The sequence below is a fragment of the Notothenia rossii genome (assembly GCF_949606895.1).
Source record: "Notothenia rossii genome assembly, chromosome: 4".
Lineage (NCBI taxonomy): Eukaryota > Metazoa > Chordata > Actinopteri > Perciformes > Nototheniidae > Notothenia > Notothenia rossii.
The window spans coordinates 7,770,549-7,788,729 of NC_136902.1; the positions used below are offsets into that span (position 1 = coordinate 7,770,549).

An 18,181-nucleotide genomic window follows, 5' to 3' on the forward strand; every position below is an offset into this window, starting at 1 on the left:
TAGAGAATAGGGAGGGCAGTTCAATATGTTTTAAAGTTTGGTCTTAACTCAAGTAAACATGTAGTTAGTCATCATGCAGTCACCAAAACAGATCCAGAGACACACCCTGTGTGTGTGTGTGTGTGTGTGTGTGTGTGGGGGGGGGGGGGGTAGGAATGAGGGAGCTTTGGAATAAAGTAGGAAAGCAAAATAGACATGTAGGAGGAAAGAAGGAAGGAAGGAAGGAAAGAGCCAAGCAAGGAAGGAAAGAATGTGAAAAGGGCCTTGAGAAGTCAAGGGAAGTATAACTGAAGGAGCCTAGGAACAAAAAGAGGAAGGAAAATAGATCAGGAACCAAGGTAAATATGATCTTATATTAATATGACGGTTTCTTTGAGACTATTAAGGTGAAATAAAACGAGAAGGATGCTGACAATAGTTTAATTTTTCACATGAGAAGCTATCAAAAATAGAAATGTTTTACAGAAATGACTTTGTGCAATGAATTTGAAATAATGTTTTCCTTAATATTTCATACCTTCTAATGGTGTTAACATGCGGCCTCCACCTGGCAGCGGCACACATTCACACATCTGCACACTTAGGACATATAAAACCCCCTGTGTGTGCGCTGAGGCAGGAAATTGTAGATTTTTTCTAATTCAAACTTCGTGAAAACTCTTATTTTCACACATTTTTTAAGTATGAAAACAGCAGATACAGAGTCGTAATAAACAAATAAGAACATAACAAACCGAACAACCAACCACAACCTTTCTAATAAATAAAAAACTATATTTCCCCTTCAGTTTAAATATCAGATTTCCTGGAGAACCTTCATCACAACAACAAAACTGTTTAGGAATGATTTGTTTTCTGCCCAATCTGGTACTTAAACTTAATTTAAACTCACCAGCACTAATGACCTCTACTTTTTTTGGACATAAGCTGGTTTGGAAATAAAATTAAGTGCTTTTGTAAGCCGAGCCTGAAGTTAGCATCTCTACATTTGAGATGTATGCAGAAATAAGATCTGTGGTAAACACACGGTTATGATACTTCCACTTTTCGTTCAGCAGAATCATCATTATTTAAGCGTATATGCAATCCCCAGAAGCAACTACATCACAATCAGTTGGCTTCATGTCACCGACGCTAAGCTAAAGGCAGCTAATGGTTGCCATGTTGACATTTAGTTGCATCGACACTCGTTAGCAACCGCTGATTTTTAAGATACGTTTGAGCTTCAGACATCCCATGGGATATTTTATGTCGTAGAACAACATTTCAGGCATCCAATCAAAAACACATTCGAAAACCCAAACTGAAAAACTGACACGTTGACTTTAAGTGTATTGTGTCAACAGATTTCACATAAGTGTATTATGTTTAAAGCAATAATATCAAGTTGAACATAATTTGTTTCAATCAAACGTAATATTATTGCTTTCAACTAACCTAATACAGTTATGTGAAATAATACATTTAATTAAAGTCCACGGTTCAGTTTTTTTCAGTGGATTGACTTTGAGGCACGGGAACCAGAAGAGCTAAAACGCTGACTCATCTCCTGGTTTAAGGACTCATTCCTGCACCACTCTACTGGCTTTCCAACTTCTTTGTATTATTGAACTATTGTATCTGTTTTACTGTGACCTAAGATCTACACTGTAACTATGTCAAAATGACAATAAAAGCCTTGAATCTTGAAAACTCCAGTACTCAAACACCACGGGAATGTTGCTGTCTCTGTTCCCCTTGAAGCTCACATGTTGTACAAACACATTTTCACATTAACAACAAAAGCAAGAGGCACGCTGATCAAGTGTTACAGGAGGTCATGTGATCCAGGCGAGTGTCAGGTGTTGTCAGTGAAGACTTGTCCCAGTATGGAGAACCGGGCGCTGAACGGCTGAACGGGACAGGACAGCAGAGGGGGGGTCTTCTTCTCGCCTGGTTTTAAAGCTATGCTCTCTGATGGTCCGTGGGGAGGGTCTTCAGTGTGTTTGGCGGCGGGCTTTGATCTGGTCTTCTTCTTCTCTTTGGGCAGGCTCAGCAGGATGTCTCTGAGCTCCTGGCGGTCCTGGGCGTGCCGGCTGCAGCAGTACAGCGCCGCCGGGTCCAGAGGGTGGGCTTCGGTGTTGAAGATGAACCCCCCCGCCCCTAAAACACACTCCCCGTCCTCGCCCCCCTCCTCCCAGGAACCGTCCCCCTCCGCTGCCCCGCCGTGCAGGAAGTGGGCGGGGTCAAAGAGCAGGTACAGGTACTTGATGGTTTCAGCGAGAAAGAAGGACTCCATCCTGTTGTCCAGCTGGTGGTCCCGCAGGTCTTTCACCTGCACGGAGAATTCCTCATTTGAACACTTTAAAACATGTATTTTCATTTATGCTCTTGTTTTGACGTGTGTACACATATTTTAACAGAGGGGTCATTTTGAATCGGCCCTCAGCTAATTCAGAAAGTATAATGAAATATGGCCCACAATTGAGCCTTGTGCTTGTTTTATATTGTACTTCTTAAATATACATATCAAAATATATTACACAGTATTTGTGTGTTAATTAAAAAAAAACCACTTTCTAACAAATCTAAGTTGATGAGAAAAAGCACAATAACGTATTTACATAACAAGCTTGGAATAGACCCTTCCTATTTCTTCTTATTATAAGCAATCTGAGGCTTCTGTTTTAAGGAATGAACTACCAAACAAATACATTAAACCGTATGGAGAGCTGTGATTTGAGCAGTTCTTTCAATATTTATATTTGATTGATTGAACTTATAAGGCAATAAACCTCCAGTGAGTGGCCCAGCCCTTCGTATATTTTTCTGTATAGAAAAGTTTGGACACACCTGTTTAACACAAAAAGTACACCTAAGGGCCATTGTGTAGTATTTAGGAGGGTCTTCTAGCATAACATGTATTAAAATGTATAATTGTATTGTTATGTTCATTTGTGTAAAATCACCTGAAATGAAGAACATTTTTTTGCTCCTTAAATGATCCCTTCATATCTACATTGGGAGTGGTTCCCCTTCCACGGATCCTGCTTTGGTTCAACAGCAGCTCAGACAACATTCTATTCACATGACCTTTTTGCCGAAAAATGCATGTAAAACTGTGATAAAACTGTGAAAATATGAGTTTCATTGCTTGTTTGCTTCTAAAGTAGTAGGTAAGTAAGAATTGGCTTATAAAGCACCTTTTATGTAGACTTAAGTTATTTAACTAAGATAAATGATAGAATAATCACGTTTTGTTAACGATTTAAAAAGGTACATTATCTGAACAATTATTTCAACATGACATTTGGACTTTAATTTATGATCATATACTGTAGCTGCAGAACTAATGGCTTTCCCCTCAGCCTTAGCTGTGCTTTGTGTTTACTGCTAACGTTAGCATGCTAGCATGGAGGACATTGTAAGTGGATAGTAAATAGACTTTACTTATAACACTTTATCCATTCTTTACGACCCCTTGAAGCGCTTTACACACTACATGTCATTCACCCTTTCACACCTCATTCATACAGAGCAGTGCCACACACACACACACACACACACACACACACACACACACACACACACACACACACACACACACACACACACACACACACACACACACACACACACACACACACACACACACACACACACACACACACACACACACACACACACACACACACACACACACACACACACACACACACACACACACACACACACACACACACACACACACACACACACACACACACACACACACACACACACACACACCAGGAGCAACTCAGGGTTCAGTATCTTGCCCAAGGAAACATCGACATGTTGACTGCACGGCTGGGATTGAACCCATAACCTTCTAGTTGAAAGACGACCACACGCCCTCCCAGCCACAGTGCTAAACATTATACCTGATACAAACATCTGCATGTTTGCATTGCCATACAAGCATGCTATGTTGTAGTTCAGTTCTTATAACCTCTAACAGATCTTACGCTGGCGTATCCGCAGGGCGTCCTGGTGATCTTCTCGATGGACTCCAGGGCGTCGAGGCCCAGCTGGAGGTAGGTGTGGTCGCCTGTCGCCCTGAACAGGTACATGGCGCTCTCTATCAACTCTGAAACAAATGAAACACCACACAGAAAATCTTACTGTAGTGTATATGTGTTTTAACAAGCAGGGAAGTGGTCGGCTGCTGCAGAGAGCAGAGTCTGCCATACTTTAAGGTTTAAGAAGAATTACACACCTGAAAATGTTTATTTTATACTTTTGAATCATTCAGCTTGAAGTTATATCTAGGTTATTTTTTTAATAAGTCTTAATAAAATGTAACCAAAATAGAGACGCTCAAACCCTGGAAGTCTCACAAACCCATTAAAACCAACATTGTTTATCCTATAGCCATAACAGCATCATTTATAAGTTATAATATATCAGGCTTTAATGTAGAGCCATAGCTTCAACACTGTAGTTTCCACTACTCTCCACCAGACTGAGACATTTCTTATGTTTGCCCAAAGGTGCCAATACATGCTATTTTCTTAGTTTCCACTAGGGGCATCGCTGCTGTATAATGTGTTTGATTCGATGCATCAAAATCAATGTTGTTGCAAATCATTGAAGACTTAATAAAACATAAAATAATTAAGTGTTGTGGGGACATTATGTTAACAAACTAAGGATTTTAATTGTTTGATTGAATTTTATCAGGACTGATGTTGGTTTTAAAGTAACTCAATAATATCATTATATACATTTGTGGCTGTTGTTTGGCAATGGCAGTAACAGTTTTAAAGGGAAGTGTTAACATGTCTAATGATGTCTCTGTGTGCTGATATTTTACACTCTTTATTTGCAGGTGATTGCAGGTAATAGGTGGGTGGTCTGACCTGGTCTCAGTGGGTATCCCTCTCTCTTGTCCACAGTGTAACCCTGAGGGATGCTGTAAAACTCTGGCAGACCTCCAAACTGTCTCCACACGGAGTAATAGTTCTGGAAAGTTCTCACTGCGCTGTCCAGGTTCCCCAGGAGAGACTGCAATCAATATGCATATTATTATGTTTAACCCTATGTTAGGAAAGGATTGCATGTGTTAGAAGTGAACTGTGTGTACCTGAAGACCGGGCCAGAAGGCCTCCAGAGACTGAAACACGGGCATGGAGACGGTCCCTTTGTGCATCTGGACCCACAGGTACCAGTCGTCAAACCGGGTGTAGTTCTGAATGGCTCGATCGTACTCTGAGAATACACATCACATGGATGTTAAAGATGGATGTTAAAGGTCCCCTATGATACAGTTTTTCATAAATATATTATAGGTCTCAGATATATACAAAACATGTCTCTGAAGTGTTTGGCTCCAAACACCAAACAGATCATTGCAGCATTACCCATAATCCCCTCTGTTTCAGCCCCGTTTCAAAAGTGCTGATTCTCTGTCCAGGGTATATGCAGGAATCCTGAAGTCAAATTGAATACCTTTTAAGACCTTTTTTAAGACCCTTTCCATACATTGTAAGACCTCATCGCAACTTTGAGTTCTAACCGGTTACATTGGCAACACACTTTACCTCACATTTACTATATTGATTGTAAGATAGCAAAACTAAACAGAGTGCAGACAGACTACTGAAGCCTCCTCTCCACATGAACTTCAACCTCTCTGTGAAGGTCAGGTTTAATGCAGTATGCTGCTTTGTTGCTTCTGTAGACTGTGCTCTTTCATTCCAGTAAAACTCCTCAGAAACCATTAGAAACCAGTATTTGACCAATAAACAAAACAATTGACAAAACTTTGAACTATGAAATATGTTAAACTTTGGTGAGCTTCAGCGGGGTAATGCCATATAGGAGCTCCCTCACAAATACCCAGGGGTTAAATTGGGCTGGGGCTGTCCAGGGCTAAGCCCTGGCACATAGGACGATGCTCTGACGTCATCACCCTCAAAACATTTGTCATATGTTTACAAAAAAGGATAAATATGTTAAGACTTTTCTCGTTCTTAATATAGACTATATTTAGGGTCTATATGTGTTGACTTTACTTTAAAATAGCAGATCTCTGTGACCGGATATAGTTTGGCTTAGACCCCGGCCCCACAAGGACACATACGGTAAAACGCATATTCAGCGCAAAAAAGGCTTCCGTTCTCACGCATTCGATTCATTAACGTGTCCGTTCACACTAGACCGCTGGAAATGCTGGAAACGATGTAGTACATATGTCAGGCCTGTAAGTGGCGCTGCTGCCGCCCGAAATACACCAAAAGCAGCGAAGAAGACCCCGGAGCATGGTTGCCATGGTTGCCCTTCTGTTAATTCTCCGCGGTGGACGGCGTGTTCTCCTGCTGTATCTCTCAGGTAGTCCACCAGCAGATGAAAAACACCCACCTCTCCGCCTCTTCCAAGGAACGAGGGGACCGTGCGGCAGTTTCCGTAAAAAAATGTTCCGCCGGTCAACAAGTCCGTTAAAGTTTAAATCTTCCGTACAAAATTAGAAAAGTGCCGGTCAGAGGTCTTCTTTGTTATTTATTGAGCTTTAAAACAAATTGATAACGACTCTGTTCTCTGTATAATAATATAATAATATTTAATAAACGGTGACTGCCTCTCTTTTCCTCCCCCTCTTCTGACAGCCCAGCGGCAGCAGGAGGGGTGGGGAGAGGGAGGCGGGCTATTTCATCGTTATCAGAAAATGATCATATAGGGCTTACACACGGAGCCGTTGGACCCCCAGAGCGTTGCGTATGCCGGTCTACCCACCTTGGGACCCGTTACCGTAGTCGTTTAGTCCCCCCCCTACACAGAGCGGAGCAACGCAACGAAACTTAAAATAATAAGCAGCATTTTACGGCGCGCTATGCATGGGGTCGCCTTGGGGGGTTTCCCGACATGTCGTTTCAGTAAATTAAAGGGTGTTTCATGTTGTCGTTGCTGTGAACCTTCTTAATACCTTGGAAAATGCCGTTTAATACTTTTTAATAGCCTTCATTTTCGCTAAATTGATTTATCAACTTTTAATACTTTTTAAAACCCCGCGGACACCCTGCTGTTTGTTACTTTAGATGAAAATAAGGAACCATTCCCCACACCCCTGTGAGAGAGATTTGGTTAAAAAGAACACAATGGTGCTCTAGTGGATTTTGCATAATAGGTGACCTTTAATTTAAATTTGTTTAGCCTTTGTTTTCCATTATTTTTCCATCCGTCTCACCCAGGAACATGTTGAGCAGCTCCTCGTCCTGCAGCAGGATGGCTCCTTTCACCAGATACTCAAAGTAGGAGTCCACCCCCGCTCCGATACCGGCGTCCTGAGCCACCCACTTCTTAGACAGGATGTCAATGTGGTTCCCCACCTGGACAGAGAGACAGACAGGTGTAAGAAAAAGTCCTCAAATACTTTATTTTTCTCCATTGAAACCTTTACTTCCACAGGTTTGTATTTTGATGACTCTTATATGCTTTTCTGTACTGTTAATGTATAGAATGAAAGCTAAAAAGCTGTTTTTATGCAAGATTTAGCTTCCATACTTTGTTTAACCTCTCTTGAAGTTAATGAGAGAACTCCATAGAGATTTCAAATGTCTTTTTTTAAGTGAGTCCTGACCAAAAAAGGCTGCAGATTAAATAAAAACCCACAGTTACAAATACAAAATCAAGCATGAGGAAACCACATTCACCAGATTACCAGTAACTTTTAAAATAATCATCATCGAAGGGGTCTGCCTTTTAAAATCTCTACGGAGTTCTCTACGGAGTCCAGAACAAATTTCCTTACGGGGACAATAAAGTATATCGTATCGTAATTTATTTCTTTTTTGTTTAAAAGCATTTAACAAGTTTCATTACTTCTGCAACATTTTCTATACACAACACACAAATGTCCCTTTTACCATTTCTGGTTTCTATTATTTGAGATGACAAGCATAGAGAAGTCCTGATAACGCAAACAATGCTGTTTCTGGTACTTTCCATGCAAGGGTAAGACCCTAATAAAGTATTTGAGCAGAAGACCAATAATTGCAATATATATGTAAACGTCAAACATGTATACAGAGCTAAACCTCGCGGAAGTGAGTCAAAACATACTGAGCAGAGGAATGCATTAAAGGGGACGACCTATCATGCAAAATGCACTTGTTGATGTCTTTTATACATAAATGTGTGTGCCCGGTGTGTCAGGGAACTCACAAAGTGTAAGAAAACAAAATCCTCACTCTTTTCCTCCGTACACAAATCTCTAAGAACGGAGCTGATCCAGGTTTGCGTCCGATATGACGTAATATCGGAAATGTGGACCCACGGCACTATCAAAAAGTTGCTTTCAGAAACAATGCCCGACTGTTTTGGACGTAATATGGTCTTTGTTTACATTAGCAACCATCGCTAGCACTCAGAGCTAACCCGTACTGGAAAGCATGTGCGTGAAGAAGCAGGAAATAAAAAAAGGAACTCACCTTGTGTTAAACCTGGGAGAGAAAAAGCATTTTCCGTACTGTTTGAGAAATAATCCTTGATGTGTTTTGGAACATGATATTGGGTTTAATCACGGGAGCATTTAGCTGAGTATCTCATAGAATTCTGAGCAGGCATTAGCTCCGCCTCCTATTTTCTTCTTTTTTTTTCAAGCTAAGGACCCCGAACCAGCGTTTCTCTAACAGGGCTGATACAGAGGGATATGAGGGATTTCTAAAATGCATGATCTGTTTGGTATTTTGAGCAAAACACATCATAGACATATTTTTTATATATTGTTATAAATCTGAGACCCAGAATATGTGGCTAAAAATAGCATAATAGGAGACCTTTAATATATTAAATTTAAAAACGCATTTCTGCATCTGAAGTAAAAACAGATGCAGTTACCAGCCCGATGTCAGATCTGGTCTTCCACAGGGCCCTCAGGGCTTGTCGGGCTGCGTTCTCAAACGTTGGGTCTCCTGTTAGTCGGCTCAGCGTGGCGAACTCCAGGATGAAGGTTCCCACGCCGGCGGTGCAGGTGACCGGCGTCTCGGTGGGACTGACGCCCTTCAGCAGGTTCACCGTACCGTACGGCATGCCCGTGGGAGTCTGGAACGCTGAAATCATTCATAAATTAAAGGTCCCCTATTATTCAAAATGCACTTTCTCCTGTCTCTTCTACATCAACATGTGTCCCCTCTTCTTCATGTCTCTTCTACATCAACATGTGTCCCCTCTTCTTCATGTCTCTTCTACATCAACATGTGTCCCCTCTTCTCCATGTCTTTTCTACATCAACATGTGTCCCCTCTTCTTCATGTCTCTTCTACATCAACATGTGTCCCCTCTTCTTCATGTCTCTTCTACATCAACATGTGTCCCCTCTTCTTCATGTCTATTCTACATCAACATGTGTCCCCTCTTCCTCATGTCTCTTCTACATCAACATGTGTCCCCTCTTCTTCATGTCTCTTCTACATCAACATGTGTCCCCTCTTCTTCATGTCTCTTCTACATCAACATGTGTCCCCTCTTCTCCATGTCTTTTCTACATCAACATGTGTCCCCTCTTCTTCATGTCTCTTCTACATCAACATGTGTCCCCTCTTCTTCATGTCTCTTCTACATCAACATGTGTCCCCTCTTCTTCATGTCTCTTCTACATCAACATGTGTCCCCTCTTCCTCATGTCTCTTCTACATCAACATGTGTCCCCTCTTCTCCATGTCTCTTCTACATCAACATGTGTCCCCTCTTCTTCATCAACATGTGTCCCCTCTTCTTCATGTCTCTTCTACATCAACATGTGTCCCCTCTTCTCCATCAACATGTGTCCCCTCTTCTTCATCAACATGTGTCCCCTCTTCTCCATGTCTCTTCTACATCAACATGTGAACCCTCTTCTTCATCAACATGTGTCCCCTCTTCTCCATGTCTCTTCTACATCAACATGTGTCCCCTCTTCTCCATCAACATGTGTCCCCTCTTCTCCATGTCTCTTCTACATCAACATGTGACCCCTCTTCTTCATCAACATGTGTCCCCTCTTCTCCATGTCTCTTCTACATCAACATGTGTCCCCTCTTCTTCATCAACATGTGTCCCCTCTTCTCCATGTCTCTTCTACATCAACATGTGTCCCCTCTTCTCCATGTCTCTTCTACATCAACATGTGTCCCCTCTTCTTCATGTCTCTTCTACATCAACATGTGTCCCCTCTTCTTCATGTCTCTTCTACATCAACATGTGTCCCCTCTTCTTCATGTCTCTTCTTCATCAACATGTGTCCCCTCTTCTCCATGTCTCTTCTACATCAACATGTGTCCCCTCTTTTCCATGTCTCTTCTTCATCAACATGTGTCCCCTCTTCTTCATGTCTCTTCTACATCAACATGTGTCCCCTCTTCTCCATCAACATGTGTCCCCTCTTCTTCATCAACATGTGTCCCCTCTTCTTCATCAACATGTGTCCCCTCTTCTTCATGTCTCTTCTACATCAACATGTGTCCCCTCTGTGGAAAGAGACTCTGAAAGTTTCAGGAACAAAGATTCTCTCTCTTTTTGATCCATTTCTATAAAAACCTGTCTGAAAATGAGCTGATCAGATTTGGGCCACTTTATGATGTCATAACGATGTTTTGTCTAGTGTAACCATTAGCCAATCAGCAACCAAGGTAACCCCCCCCCCTAACCTTATCACCTTAATCTCCTCCTAGAGCACCATGGTGTTCTTTTTAACCAAATCTCTCTCAGAGGGGCGTGGGGAGTGGCAGAGTAAGTAACAGACAGAGAATCAGCAATTTGGAAACAGGGCTGAAACAGAGGGGATTATGCTGTAATAGTACTACTTTTGTTTATTTAATTAAGCCACTAAATGATTAGAACATTTCCAAGGATACTCATTTAGAAGACAAGCTGACACGCAAATGAAACATTATAGGGGATATGTTCAACAGGAACATGGAAAAAAGGTAATTTACATGAAACAGGACACATACAGGAAGCTGATGTGTAAACAATCTATCAAACCATCCGATGTAAGGATCACATTTAACTACAATTTGTATTGAATTTGGTTAGACAGCACCAGACTGTGCTTTCATTATGTTGGCTGATGAAAAGATAGAGTGTGTGTGTGTGTGTGTGTGTGTGTGTGTGTGTGTGTGTGTGTGTGTGTGTGTGTGTGTGTGTGTGTGTGTGTGTGTGTGTGTGTGTGTGTGTGTGTGTGTGTGTGTGTGTGTGTGTGTGTGTGTGTGTGTGTGTGATCCACAACGAACCCATAGCTCAGGTCAGCTCCTATAAGTACCTTGGTGTCCATCTATCTCAGGGGTATTCAACTAAAATTCAACGTGGTCCAGTTAGAGAAAATCTCCCCATGCAAAGGTCCGGAACTTCAAAATGTCTAAGTTGCTTTATGAATTACTGTGATATATATATTGAATTAGCTGTAGCTTTATCAACGTCTGCATGTAATCAAGAACTGACTGCCAATCAAATAAAGAAAGTACAATTCAACGGTCTCTGATTTAGACACACTGGTTCTGTGCTCCCAGTGGGCAGGATGAACATGAATGAGTCCACTCAGGGTTAAAAGCTCTGTTCTCACTGTCCACTTTCCTCTTCTTGGAGATCGCCATGTGTAAATATTTGTCTCTCCTGTCTGTCGCTAACATGCCTGTTCACTCTCCTCTCCGCTCCTCTCCCTGTATCGCTAACTCTTCTCTTCACTCACTTTCCTCTCCGCTTCTCTCTGCTGCGCTCTCATCTCTTCTTCTGTGCTTCTCTCCCTGTATCGTTCACTCACGCCACCTGTCGGCGGCGGTTAAAATATAATCGCCCCGTCAAAATTGAAATCCCCTATTAATGAATTGATTATAGGTCCGGGTCCGTATAGGTCGGCGTCTGGGTCCGGATCCGGAGCGCGGCCCGCCTGTTGCCGACCCCTGGTCTAGATAATACGCTCAGCTGGAAGGTGCATGTTGAAGGTCTGTGCTCTAGACTTCAACAGCGATTGTATTTTGTGTGTAGACTCCGGGCTTACGGAGTCGAGCAGAAGTTCTATTACTGTTTTGTCATGCAGTGTTGGAGAGCATCATAAGGTATGGTATCACTGCCTGGTATGGTTACTTGACAGTGCGGTCAAAGTCAGTCAAAGATCGCTCGCCTGGTACAGACTGCTATGAAAATGATGGGGGTAAAAAAACATCCATCTCTCCAAAGCATATATGAGCGGTCAATTATTAGACAGGCACAACAAATTGTGTCTGATCCCACCCACATGGTCCACCCAGAATTCCAGCTCCTACCTTCTGGTGTGTGTGTCTGTGTGTGTGTGTGTGTTGTGTTTTATACCAGGTAACAGTTTCCGTGCAGCGTCGTCGGCCATCCTCAGCAGCGGACCTGAACACGGCCAACCGGGCTCCAGCTGCATCCCAGCCCGACCCGACAACAGGTGAGCCGACAGCAGACCACCCACCACTAAACACACACACACACACACACACACACACACACACACACACACACACACACACACACACACACACACACACACACACACACACACACACACACACACACACACACACACACACACACACACACACACACACACACACACACACACACACACACACACACACACACACACACACACACACACACACACACACACACACACACACACACACACACACACACACGTTACTGAACAAAGCAATACAATTCCTCTGCCACGCAAAAACATTTTTTATTTACGCCCTCTTTGTACCTCTGATATTGGTTTCGAACACGGAGGCGTTGACGTCGATGTCAAAGTCCACGGTGTCTTGGAGGAGCGACGCCACGCGCTGGAACTCTGTTTGGTTCCCCAAAACCTTCAGAGAAACACTTTGCAATTACACATGAAATCTAACTAAACTTTAACAAACAACAGGAAGTCTGTTTCTGCTCAAATTAGACATAATCTAAGACAGTGTGAAAAGTGCTGGGAAATAATTACAAATTCTATATCCTTTCCTTTTTTTTGACCTTACCAGCAGAGTGTCCAGAGCATCAATGAGAGTGAGCGAGAAACTGTTGAGAAAAGATGAATGGCAGATATTTCATTATTGACTCATTTACAATCAACAATATTAAATAGCATGTCTTCAAAATACTATTTCAATCTTTAAAAAGGGGCACTTTTGTATTTTTAGTAGGGATGCTCCGATCGATCGGCCGCCGATCGTTTTCGGCCGATATTCACTCTGCCGATCGATCGGTGCTCGTAAAATACATGACACTTTTCTCTGTGCGCGGAAAAAGAAGCTCGCCAAAATGGCTTCACCAGCCTGGCAGTATTTTAAGGTGTCCGAAAAAGACAGTAAAATAGCGGTATGCAACGTGTGTGAAGCAGAAAACCTGCAGCTCCACCCGCTGTGACGGACCGGTGAGCGGAGCCAAACACACACAAGAGTTAGACCTAACACACTTAGCTATTTTATCTACCTCTGGAACAAGCTATACTAGTTACATATTTATTCTTCACTGTCGGGTCACTCATTACTGGATCAGTGAGCTGCATGAGACGATACTGGCAGGCTGTCAGGAGAGAGAGAGGGAGAGAGAGAGAGGGAGAGAGAGGCTCCCGTTATTTCTCCCGTGTTATTATCCAAACTTAAATGTAAACTTGAATAATGTACTTCATTTGAATGTAATAATTATGTTGGTTGTTGTTTGTGGAAGCTCCAGTGAATGAGCCCCATTAACTGAGTTTTAAACATCACTTTAAATGGAAGATCCCCATAGGCCCCACCCACTCGATCGGATCGGCGATCGGTATCGGCCGATACTGATTCGGCAATCGGCCCCAAAATTGGCGATCGGAGCATCCCTACTTTTTGGGAATTTTCCCTCTCCTTGTAATATATTATTTTGTGCATGTAGGGCGTTTCTCTCCCACACAAAGATAAACACTTTTTTTTGCGTCAGAGGTCAAAGACTCCTTCATTGAACTACAAATCAGGCCCGGTTCCAGAACAAAATGACTCGGGGTGCATCTGAGATTAGAGAGGGTGCATTGGTAAAGTGCTATTTTTATAAGTGGGGAGTGGACCTAACACCCTCTAGGGGGGTCCTCACCTCCTCTAGCAGGGTCCTCAACTCCTCTAGGGGGGTCCGGGGGCAAGATTTCTTTTTAAATATTGAAGTTAAAAGCATCAAACTGGTGCTCTTTGCTTGATTCATGCCTTCCCAGTCCCTTATCACGTAGCCTATAAGAGCATGGCGCCAGTTGTTGTAGCCACTTGTGGTGAAGGCATCTGACTTACTTGAGCCGAAATGTCTACATGCATAGCAGAAGATGGCGTCTGTTTTACATGAATATTCCAGCCAATCTCTGTTTTGAAACCATGAGCTGCAAAATGCGCGCCTTACCCCACTGTGCAGGCGAGTTGGGTACTTTTTTAAATATACCTGGGCAGGCTCTGTTTTGTCGAGGTCCTCTGGCACTTGCGGGCCGCTGAGGGGTGGCGGTGTTTGGGGCAACGAAGACAGCTGCGGCTGCTCCGCCTCCGTGGGCGAGGTGGGCAAAGCCGGGTTAGTTATCACTGACTGCTGTGTAAGCACCTTGCAGATGACGAACGCGCAGCGGCACAGGTCACGCACACCTGACATAATAACGTTACTTACCGTTTAAATTGACCAAATACATGCATGTTATTTAACCACAATTACAATTTTTTTTATTTCAACAAAATTCTTATTATTCTTATTATAATATATGTAATATTTTTGACTTTCCATTTTATTTCATTTTTTTACTTTTCATTTTTCAAATGAGGGTGCATAACGACTCAACTGAGGGTGCAATGCACCCTTATGCACCCCCGTAGAACCGGGCCTGCTACAAATATAAAATAACCTGCAATGTTCGTAAAGCAAAACACTGCAGTCTTCAGCTTTATACATTTTGAGTGCATTTAATTTTCCTCGATGATGCCACCTCACCTGCCCCAGGTGTCCTGTCCATCACAGGTGAGGGGGCGGAGCTCGTCGTAAGGGAAAGCGTTGTCAAGGTAACTATTGTAGGCATGATAGAACATGGATTTGATGCGCTGTCTGCAAAATGAAGCAGAGAGAAAACTGGTTAATCAAAGATTTTTTATTTTAAGCCTGATATTCATCGGTTGTTTAGTTAATTCAGAAAAAAACTCTATTGACAGAGAGGCTGGGGACAAAAAAAATCAAAGCATATTGATCTAAAATCATAATTTTAATAGTAAAGGGATCTTTTTAATGCTCATTTAAAGACGTATATTTTCATTCTTTTAAGTACATAATGCATACCTTTAGTATATGTAAGGATTTGAATGCAGTACATGTAGTTTAACACTTTGTGGTTTGGTACTTTTATTTGTGTATTTCTCAGGATGTGTTGCAGTGTTACCTGACTGCATATATGATACAATGCAGTACTGTACATCAAATATACCTGGTATTTTACAAAGTGGATGGTAAATTGGCCCCACATTGAAAAACTAAAACTTGTAAGGCTCCTACTTATATTTATTAGTCATACAAACTGGATAATATAATTTAATAATAGTATAGTGTTCAATGAGCAGTACTTTTACTTGAAATACTTTGAGTACATTTAGCTGATAATACTGATGTACTTAAGTAACATTTCACTTGGAACAGAGTATTTTAAGACATTATATTACTTTTACTTTAGTACAAGATCTGAGTACCTCTGTGCACAATGAATACTTTACCTTTGCATTCCTTTAAGTACATAATGCATACCTTTACTAGGTAAGGATCTGAATGCAGTACATGTAGTTTAATATAGCTTTGTGGTTTTGGTACTTTTGTTCCTGATGTGTTGCAGTAGTATTACCTGACAGCAGCCATCTTTTAGTAATACTTTTGTACTTTCACTTGAGTAACTTTACAAGGTAAAGATTTGAATGCAGTACATGTAATGTAGCATTTAGACTTTGTATTTCTCAGGATGTGTTGCAGTAGTGTTACCTGTCATTTCCCAGTTTGGGATAAACAAAGTAGCTATCTACCTGACAGCAGACATCTCCTCCTCAGTGAACTGACGCGCATCGCTCAGCAGCCACACAAGCACGGTCACGCACACGGGAGCGCGCATGTAGAGACACGAGTGGACACTTTTTGAAAAATCAAAATATCACAAATAAAACGAATGAAACACACGAGCACAGGTGGGTTTCTGCTGTTGTTTTTCTTCTGTCAGGAAGTGAATGATATGCGCATGCGCCGTGCGGCTGCGCTGACGAGGAAACTGAGCTGCGTTCAAGAACAAAGCATTTATTTTTTCACAACGTCGGTGATTTTAAAATACGACCGATAAACAGAGGAGACTTTTATAGGATATTAGAAGATAACTGATAGCATAACAAAACACGAGTTAACTCCTGTTTTGATGGTAATGCCTCCAAAACAACAGTCATTTTAATACGTTTTAGTAGTTGGAGCTGCGTTCAAAACAACAACGTTCAATTCTTGTTTATTAAAAAATACATTCATGACTCTAGTAGTTAATCGCCTATCTACAGAGTTGGGAAGTAACTGAGTACATGTACTCAAGTACTGTACTTAAGTACACTTTTGGTTTATTTTACTTGAGTATTTCCATTTAACGCTACTTTATAGGCTACCTCGACTAAATGCATCTTGGAAAATGGTACTAGTGGACAAACTCTCTAGGTCACATAAGAGTCAAATTATTAAAATATTTAACAAAAAGTCAATCAGAACTTTGTTTTTCTTCAACAGTAAAATGCTACTTGATTCATCAATATTATCTAGAAATGTCCCAAATATAAATACAATTATAAACCCACATAAAGGCTATTTTTTTGCACAATGATTACTTTAACTTATTAAACTTGAAGTTGTGGTGACACTTTATTATACATAATTCACCATTGATATTATTGTGTTGCAACCCGGACCCATTAGTGAGGGTACCGGGGTTTGATGTAATTCCTGCTAGCTTGTCATGCAGAGCAGTTCAAGATAGTGATGATGGGAATTCCGGCTCTTCTTGGTGAGTCGGATCATTTGGCTCGGCTCACCAAGAAGAGCCGGCTCTTTTGGCTCTCAAACGGCTCTTCAGTTTACCACATATTATACCTTTTATAATTAAATCAAATGTAGCCCTGTTTTGACTAATGAATAAAGTATAGGCCTATGTGTATTGTGTACAAATATCACTTAAATTAATCAATACATCCTTTTCACTGAAGTATTCAAAGTAAAAATTACATGTTTAATATAAATGATTTGCTGTGGCCAAATGTTTTCATTGCATTGACAGACCCTTGTAACTCTCTGATACCACTCCATGAATGCACTAACTTGCTTGTAGAACCACGCTACACAAACAGATAGCAACACCTATAAAAACTATTTAAAAAAAGGGGCTATCGACATTTTAAAATTATATTCTGTGAGCTGCAGCTGACCACGCCCCCCTGCAGGAGAGGGGAGCGTGCTCTGAGATCAGCTGCTGGGCTGTCAGAAAAGGGGGAGAAAAAGAGATCTCCCTCCTCCGTGTTTTATTCTAGAAATAAGAAGAGAAGTAACGTGGGAGAAACCCTCCTTTTTACGCATGCGGTCCAGACATAGACATCAAACGGCGACACATACTCAGTTGATATTTACTTTGGCATTAAGGCAGGGATATCTAGATACTTTCCAAGGTTTGACATAATGAATTGTGCTACTTTTAAAGCAAGCAACTATGTTTTCAAATCTGTAATCAAAAAGCTCCTCAAAAACACTATCGAAGCAGTTCCTGCCGTTGCTACGTTAGTTCAAACAGTAACAACGGACTATTTTTCTTTAGCGGATGCATGTCAATTTAAATCAATACATACAACTATTTTTTAAATCAATAAAATCATTTTCTAAATCCATAAAAGCATTTCAATTAATATTGGGAGTCATGTCGTTACTTTGTTGAGAATGTGGCCATGTAATAAGCGGGATAATGTGCACATTGCACATTGCATAATGTGCCTTCATGCCGATCTAGATCCCTCCGCGACCGACACATCACTAGTTCATGAACTAACCTCTTAGAGATGAATGGATAATTAAGTGTGGACTTAATTCACCGCCTCCAACTCCCTTTCATCGGCACTACACTGGTGAACCTGAGGTTTTCGCGAAAGTTTCCGAAGACTCAATGAACATGGCTGATCGCAATGAT

General features: G+C 41.5%; 1 protein-coding gene across 3 annotated transcripts; it reads right to left on the reverse strand.

Annotated features, from left to right (window-relative positions):
* Positions 1–406: 406 nt before the first annotated feature.
* On the reverse strand, positions 407–18,174 carry edem2 (ER degradation enhancer, mannosidase alpha-like 2). 3 transcript variants are annotated; one of them, XM_079679079.1, is made up of 11 exons: positions 18,045–18,174; positions 14,941–15,051; positions 12,987–13,026; positions 12,722–12,827; positions 12,304–12,429; positions 8,857–9,068; positions 7,205–7,346; positions 5,105–5,229; positions 4,881–5,025; positions 3,987–4,108; positions 407–2,314 (listed from the first exon to the last, which is right to left on the reverse strand). In XM_079679079.1, the coding sequence occupies exons 2-11, from the start codon at positions 15,033–15,035 to the stop codon at positions 1,838–1,840; spliced, it is 1,590 nt and encodes a 529-aa protein (XP_079535205.1). In that variant the 5' UTR covers positions 15,036–15,051; positions 18,045–18,174; the 3' UTR covers positions 407–1,837. The 3 variants fall into 3 exon arrangements, with proteins under 3 accessions (XP_079535205.1, XP_079535203.1, XP_079535204.1); XM_079679077.1 differs by lacking the exon at positions 18,045–18,174 and adding an exon at positions 16,008–16,216; XM_079679078.1 differs by lacking the exon at positions 18,045–18,174 and adding an exon at positions 15,967–16,093.
* Between the last annotated feature and the right edge of the window lie 7 nt (positions 18,175–18,181).